The 8,797-nt window shown below is 31.2% G+C and overlaps 1 protein-coding gene across 1 annotated transcript; it reads left to right on the forward strand.

Moving 5' to 3' along the window:
• The first annotated feature begins 827 nt into the window (after positions 1-827).
• Positions 828-8,797, forward strand: LOC117687841 (D-beta-hydroxybutyrate dehydrogenase). The gene is made up of 5 exons (XM_066088205.1): positions 828-1,080; positions 5,107-5,229; positions 5,554-5,657; positions 7,885-7,935; positions 8,430-8,797. The coding sequence occupies exons 1-5, from the start codon at positions 924-926 to the stop codon at positions 8,520-8,522; spliced, it is 528 nt and encodes a 175-aa protein (XP_065944277.1). The 5' UTR covers positions 828-923; the 3' UTR covers positions 8,523-8,797.

Consider the following 8,797-nt stretch of genomic DNA (forward strand, 5'->3'; position numbering starts at 1 on the left):
TGCTATATTGGATCAGGTAAGACTGAATATTTTATTATTGTAAAAGCTTAATTTTTTTTCTAAATGATATAACATCTAACAATGGTGGTGTTAACTTTCGGAAAGGAATCATTCTAGGGGTATTATGAGATGATCAATTACCGACAAAGGGGGCGGGTCAAATCCAACAAAGCCTGACAACTTTATGATCGTATTCATCATCATCATCTCATTGTTCCTGTTTCTTATATATATATATATTTTTTGATCTTCAGCAATTATACATTTTAATCTAAATCATGTTTATGATATACATCGGACTATACATTAACAGATCGATTTACATTGTTATCCCAGACAAAAATATTAAACATTGAAGAATATTTTATATAAGGAATGAATTCAATATTTATTTGTTTTATACGACATAAAATGATTTGGGGCAGTTTAAAACCATTTTATATCGTATAAAACTAATAAATATTGTATTCATTGCTTATAATTTAATTTTTTCTCTTCATTGTAGATAATAATGGCCATTGGACCTGAGAAAAGCTTATTGCTAATTTTGATTATTTAGTTCCGGGTCTTTAAAGATTAAGGGGCTGGTACTGCTGTACTTGAAAATAATTTATTTTTTGTATCATTATTATTTTCGACAGATTCAAGTTACATGTAATATGTTTAATATTTTTCAAATCATGAGACGCACAGTTTATATTTTCTGGGTGAAATATTGGTTAGATCAAAAACAACATACTAATAATAAAACTCCAGAAAACTTTAAATTTGAAAATAAAATGTCAGCTTTTATCTGAAATTGCTTGAGTCGGGTCTATTGATGTGATTATTTCACGCCAACACAATACATGAGACTTTATCCTACCTGCGTGAAGACTGTACCATTTAATTCCATACTTTTAGGTTGACAGGATAAAGTTGAAATGACTTTAGAAGGGAAAACAGCGCATGTAGTCGGTTTTGCTGGTGCAATCGGATCATCAATCGCTACTTCTTTGGCAAACGCCGGTTGTGACATCATTGGAGTTGACAAAGCAAAACAGGATAGTGTACATATTTCAATCGATAAGATAAAGGAAAGTAGGTTGATATTTTTTTCCCTTTAAATTGCAATTAATTTGTTAGATTTATTTTACCTTATTTGACAAATATTAAACGTTACTGTAACCATTTTTTAATTCACAAACTAGAAAAAATGTTAAAATAGAATAAATGTCTCTCGATGTTTTGTTTTTTAAAATTAGACATAAATGATTTCTTTCCTTTTGTTTTCTAGTTATAGGAAAAACAATTTTGCTTGGTGACATATCCCCCTTTCAAATATGTATTTTTAAGAGCTTTTTCAGATACCTTTTGTAACTTGCATTTCTTTTCTCGCAGGAGTAAACATAATGTTACATTTTTTGAATGCGACCTTTTAAAAAAAGAAGATTTCCAAAGGGTTTTCCAAGAACTGAAGTCTAGAGATGTTGATGTCATAGTTAATACAGCTGGTATATACATAACATATATAAGGGTACTCAGTTTCAATCATTTTCCAGGGCATCAATATTCGTAAATTTAGTGAATATCAAACACCCATTAATGCATAAATTCAATGCTTATTATTAAGGTCTTCCGTTTCCAACGGAAGACCTTAAAGTGATTGTAATGTTTTTTCATTCTTTCTTTCTTTTTTTTCCCTTTTTTTTGTCGGCAGAATTTCTCAGAGATGGCTTTATAAATTTCCTTGAAATTTTCAGGGATGATAGAGATTGATAATATCTCGAGCCGTTTTTTCATTTTTTTTAAAATTCATTTCCGGTCGTCCATTTCCTGTCCCGCGTCAAAAAAAACCTTGTTCCCTCGAGATCTCAGAATCGGCAAGCACTTGGACATCCAAATTTTGTGGGATGCTAGACCTATATCTGTAGATGTGTTTAAACTATTTTGTTTTGTTTGGCGTAACTTCCAGTTGTCACCGGAAGCACTTCAAAAATAATGATTTTTACGCATTAAATTCCGTTTCCATATAATAAATATATAAGTATAAATCTATACATAAGTTATCAATAAGATGTTATATCAATTAAAAAATTCTACTTCCGGTGAGATATCTCAATTATCTCAGGTAGCTTTTTTAAAACACATTTTGTACCCACGAGATCTCAGAAACTAAAAGTGATCAAAGCACGAAACATTCACGGATGATAGATATTCGATTGAAGATGTGTTCAACCAGTTTCATTTTGTCTTCCGTCACTTCCGGTCCACACCGGAAGAGTTCAAATAAATCAAGCTGTTTATCCGTTTAACTGTTTTGATTCGATAGTTTCAGTTACTTTGATAAATAATAATGTGAGATAGGCAAGTTAACAAGAAATAATAAATTGAATTTTCACTGAGCACTTCCATTTGTCCGTTTCCTGTCCCGACACTAAAAAACTTATTTCGACGAGATCCCTAAAACGGTGACGGCTTGAACAACCAAACTTTTTAGGATGATAGACTTATGTTTGTACATGTGTTAACGCTATTATTTTTTATCCGGCGTAATTTCCGGTCGACACAGGAAGTACACCCAATTTTGATTTTTTAAAAATATGTTAGTTATTTAGCATGGGATAACATTTAAGCTATAAAAATACAACAGTCATCTACAGATGGTAAAAAAACCAAAACAAATTCTACTTCCGGTGAGAACTCTCAAATATCTCAGGTAGCCTTCCTTTTTTAAAAACAAAGTACCCACAAGATCTCAGAAACTGTGAGAGATCAAGAAACAAAATTTATATGTATAATTAACATTTGGTTGAACATGTGTTTATCGGGTTTCATTTGGTCGTACGTCATTTCCGGTTCTCACTTGAAGCGTTCAAGGAATAGAATTTTTTTTTAACTTTAGATTTGTTTTAATATTTTACTTAATTTGATGAAAAGAAACGTACCGTAGGTAAATGTACTAAAATATCTACTTTTAATTACTTAAATCACTTCCGTTTGTTTGTTTTCGGTACCGAGACTAAAAACCTTTTTTTAAAAGAGATATTATAACTTACAAAAACTTGAACATCAAAACTTCGAGAAAAGACTAAACAATGAATGAAGATATGTTTACTATGTCCAGTATGATCTGGCGTAACTTCCGGTCGTCACAGAAAGTACTCAAAAATTGACATTTTGTCTTTTTTTTTTTTTTTTTTAATTTCTTTGGAATTCCTTTACAGTATAAATAATATCCATTTTCTGTTTACAAGAGAAATTGACTTTTTGTACAGATTAATACATGAGGAACGGAAGACCTTTTTGTTGCTATAGCAACAAGAGTCTAGTATTATTATTATTTTTTCCCCCTTTTGTCTTGTGAATTTCTCAGAGATGTCTTGATGGACTTTTAAAAATTTTTCAAAAATGATAGAAAATAAAAAGATCTAGAGAATTTCAATTAAATTTTTTCTAAATTCACTTCCGTTCGTCCGTTTCCTGTCCCGCGACAAAAGGTTTGTCACCTCCATATCTAAAAAACGGTAAAGACTTGAACATTCAAACTTTGTGGGATGATAGACCTATAGCTGTAGATGTGTTTAAACACTTTTGTTTTGTTTGTTATAACTTCCGGATGTCACTGGAAGCACATCAAAAATAATTATTTTTACGCATTGAATTATTTGTCCATAGAATAAATATATAAGAATAAATCTATACATAGGAAATCTCTGCGATGTAATATCAACAAAAAAATTCTACTTCCGGTGAGATATCTCAATTTTCTCCGGTAGCTTTTTTAAAACACATTTTGTACCCGCGAGATCTCAGAAACTATAAGCGATCAAGACACGAAACTTTCATGGATGATAGACATTTGATTGAAAATGTGTTTAACCGGTTCCATTTTGTTGATCGTCACTTCCGGTCCATACTGGAAGAGTTAAAAAAAGAGCTGTTTATCAGTTTAACTGTTTTCCTTTGATATATTTTAGTTAGATAAATGAAAAATAATGTACAAAAGGCAAGTATACGAGAAATATTGAATACACTTTACATTGAACACTTCCGTTTGCCCGTTTCCTGTCCAGAGACCAAAATCCTTATTTCGACGGATCTCAAAAACAGTAACGACTTGAACAACTAAACTTTGTGGGATGATAGACCTATGTATGTACATGTGTTAACACTATTTTGTTTTATCCGGCGTAACTTCCGGTCGTCACAAGAAGTACACCCAAATTTGATTTTTTAAAAATATTTTAATTATTTAGCATTGAAGTAACATTTAAGCAATAGAAATACAAAAAGGTCATATACACATTGTAAAAAAAGATCTACTTTCGGTGAGACATCTCAAATATCTCAGATAGCCTTCTTTTTTAAAAACAAAGTACCCACAAGATCTCAGAAACTGTGATAGATCAAGACACAAAACTTATATAGATAATTGACATTGATTTAACATGTGTTTAACGGGTTTCATTTGGTCGTACGTCACTTCCGGTTATTACTCAAAGCGTTCAAGCGATAGAACCTTTTTTGTTAAACTGTTAACATTTTTTTTAAACATTTCACTCAATGTGATGAACAGTAACGTACCGTAGGTAAATGTACTAAAATATTTACTTTCCATTTTTTAAATCACTTCCGTTTGTCGTTTCCGGTCCCGAGACAAAAAAAATGTTCAACGAGATATTATAAATAACAAAAACTTTGAGAAAAGACAAAATGTATAAATCATATCCATTTTCTGTTTACAAGATAACTGGATTTTTTGTGCAGATTAATACATGAGGAACGGAAGACCTTTTTGTTGCTATAGCAACAAGAGTCTAGTTCTAACAATACAATTTATTATTTGACATTCCGATGGAACAATTGTTTTGTTCGTGTGAACAGAGGCAACAATGAAATCTATCAAAGCAGGAATTCAACGGACATTGATGAAACTACAGTAGAAATCATATGCCTAAATGTTGATTTATTCGTTCTGTTGATTATGCTTTATTACATTGATATTTTTTCAAAGATTCGTATTTTTTTTTAGCTTTTATTGTCTGTATGCATGTCTGTTCGTCATTGCATTTGCTAGTATACATCCATTTGTCTATCGGTTTATTATAAATCTAAATATTTTAGGTCGCCTTTCCGTCAGCAAGATTGAAGAACTTCCGGATGACAACTGGGAGGACGATATCACCGTCAACTTGACTGCTCCGTTTATGGTTATTAAACAATTGCTGGGCTCAATGAAAGAGAAAGGTAACGAATAAGTTAATTGTTGAAACTATTACTTTAAAATGAATGAATTATTGTTTTTGCGTCGCATACGATCATGTCTGATGAAAATGAATCTACCCTATCCTATTAGGGTTTTTTTGGTTTTGGTTTTGGATTCTATAGGCTCACTGTTTATGGACACCTAAAATAAGCTGTTTTACAATTATTTATTATGCTCTTTCAAAACTATTTAATATGCTTTCTTTTCAATTCTTTAAAGCGTATTAAATGCAAATAACTTAAGAACCGAATGTCTATTCACCATTGATTTCATTTCTTTATTCTGTTTATATTTATGATTGACAGGATGGAGGAGAATAATTCATATTTCTACTATTTGTGGACTTGTGGCTTTACGAAACGTATCCAGCTACATTGCCTCTAAGTCTGGTTTAATTGGACTAACACGGGTAATACGTAATATGTTCTCTATATTGTATGTCACATTCTTTGTTAAATGTTATGAAATCTCCCTACTTAAAAAGACACCTTTCTCTAGTTCTAAAACGTGCATCATTTACATGTAAGTAATATAATAGATATTGACATTTTACTTTTACTTGAATACTCTCATTTTGCATTGTACAATTTTCATTTTTATTCTATAATTTTTAATTTGCATTGTACAATTTTCATTTGTATCGAATAATTTTTCTTTTTGTATTTCATCATTTTTCTTTCTATTGTATAAACAAAATTTATATTGTGTAAATGCTATATGTATCGTAAAAATTCATTCATTTCATTTTTTTATTCTATATCTTTTCTGTTGTATTTTAGCTAAAGGATTATTTTTACTCAATTATAATAAACCCTATAAAATACTTCGTAAAAAATTAAAATAACGAATCCACAAAATGCAATGCAAGTTAATCACTTAACAATACAAATGAACTGTATCTTACAACACAAATAAAATTTAAAGAATGAAAAAATATTGAATAAGATTTGATATAATACAATACAAATTGAAAATGATGCAATGCAAATGAAAAAAAGTCAAATACTATTCCAATAAAAGTTATATATATATATATATATATATAAAAACCAAAAAAAAAACAAACAAAAAAACCCATACAAAGAAATGGAATTTAAACAATACAACTGGAGAAGATCGACTATTACAAAGTTTGGCATGCCATACAATGAACATTCAATTCAAATTAATTATTTTCAGTTATAGTCCCTTTCATTAAAGAAAAAGAGGAATCCACTGGGTTAAGCGCAGAAAAATATAAGTTAAGTTATCATGGCGGTACATATCGCAGGACTACGTGATTAACCTATGTTCCTATACTCTCTAAATTGATAATATAGTTTATAAGTGCATAATATTTAAACAATAAAATGCTTTTTTAGTTATTTATTCGGGATATGAAGGTATTGATATTGCAGGAAAAATACATAACCAGCGTTAGCGGGTTATGTAATTTTTTTTCCTTTTTTTCCTGCAATGATCGCTACCTTCATAACCAGCATGAATCATCAAAGAAAGCATGTTATTGTTTATATTAACATCTTTCTTTTACTAATTAATAAACTGATTATAAAAAGTAAGTAAAATTCACTAAATAACTGTTAATGTACGAAAGTACTTTAGCTAAAAGAAACAGCCAAATCGTCTCCTGTGAGACTTTGAGTCTGGCATCGTCATGATTATTTCGTGCAGTCTGGGATTTAACTTAGGGCGCTGTAGGTTCAGACCAATCGATAAACAGGGCGTGTCAATTTTAGTCCTGTCACTTTCAGCCGCTGTAGATTTCGACCAATCGATAAATAGGGCGTGTAGATTTCAGTCAGGCTGTTTCTATAGAGCTATGAATTAAATATAGGTTTCCGTAAGAAATAGAGGAAATTATGTTTGGTAGATGTAAATATAGAAGATATAAATGGAATTAAATTTAATGTGTCATGACATAGCACATCCAACATAACAGTCTCATTCGTACTGAGTCGTTAAAATCAGTAAATAACAGTTGTGCAGGAACTCAAATGCAAATAAACAATCCATCTAAAGATGATAAAATTACATCATATTTCATAATTGAAATAAAAGACAATATTGGATGAAAAGTATATAATATTCAGTACTGATCAGTCCCAACCTAACAGAAAGTAAACCCAAACTAAACCCTGGGTTTACTTTCTGTGTTTACTTCGGGTTTACTAGAGTGGACCCAGAGTAAACCCAGAGTAGACCCCAAGTAAATCCAGAGTGGACACAGAGAGAAAATCCCGATCAGAAGTAGTCCCTGAAAACAGACGCTAACTGTGTATTCAGAATACGCAAGGGGCAGGAATTACAGGCAGTAGGATGGTAGGATAAAACATGTGTCTGCTTCACACTTCAGTGCGTACAGTGGACCACAAAAGCAATTCCCAAGTAAATGCAAAGTAAACCACAGGTAAACCCCGAGTGGACCCAAATTTTCTAAAAGTAAACCCAGAGTAAACCCCAAGTATACCCCAAAAGTAACCCAATGTTTAGTTGGGGTTTACTCTGGTGTTAGGTTGGGTCTGATCGGTACTGTATTTAAGCACAATTTCATTCATTTATTCACATTTTGGTTGACCATTGATGCATATCTAGCTCCAATGGTAATTGTTTTGATTTTTTGTTTTGTATTTATAAAGGATGCAGCAAGGTTAGCACATCCAACGAAACAGTTCACCGAAGTAGATCAGGTAGCTATGAACTAACACAAATAGGATTTTTGGGTAAACTCTAATTGATAAAAAGTTGTTTTTTTTTAAGTATCTTAGATGTGACGTGTTCAGTCTATATAAACCTAGAACAAAGGCGTTTAAGTCAGCAAAGATACTTTATCAGGGGCAAGATTGTAAACATATAGCTAATAAAACAGCCAATCTTAAAAAAAAAAATATATAGACTAATACAAATAGAGCGAGCACAAGTGATCAAATAGATAAAACGTTATTATTATTTTTTCATTTGGTAATTAATCTAAAAAGCAATGAAAAGAAACTAGAAGTAGCTTTATTCAAATTCACTTTAACTTGCATTTGTTCCTGTTATTTTGGCCCTACTTACATCTGTATATGGTCGTCTAAATGATATAAAACATTAGCAGCTTATATTCCACCTAAATATAAATTTTTATTTCCCCACCATTTTATTTACAACACTGACATATGTTAACTTACCATTCGATTTCTAGATTGCTGACTTGGTGCTGTTCCTGTGTTCCCCAGCAGGGAAAAACATGACAGGAACAGCTATTCCTATGGATGGGGGAATCACAGTCTCCTGAACAGAGGAACAGAGATAGGCGAGATAAAAGTTAAAGCAGAATGGAGGAACACATACATGTAGACAGGCAGACATGCTATCTAAAATAAAAATGATTCTGTTGTTTTTTGTTTGTTTGTTTTTTTTATTTTCAAATAGTTTGAACAATTGTTACTACCAAACTGTGTGAACTTATATACTCGTGGTTCATAAATTGTTGTCTTTAAGTCTTCAATATATTTGTGTCATGTGTATCAATCCAGTGAATGCAAGAAAACACAATTTATGCTTACAAAT

The sequence above is a fragment of the Magallana gigas genome, chromosome 1, assembly GCF_963853765.1.
Source record: "Magallana gigas chromosome 1, xbMagGiga1.1, whole genome shotgun sequence".
Lineage (NCBI taxonomy): Eukaryota > Metazoa > Mollusca > Bivalvia > Ostreida > Ostreidae > Magallana > Magallana gigas.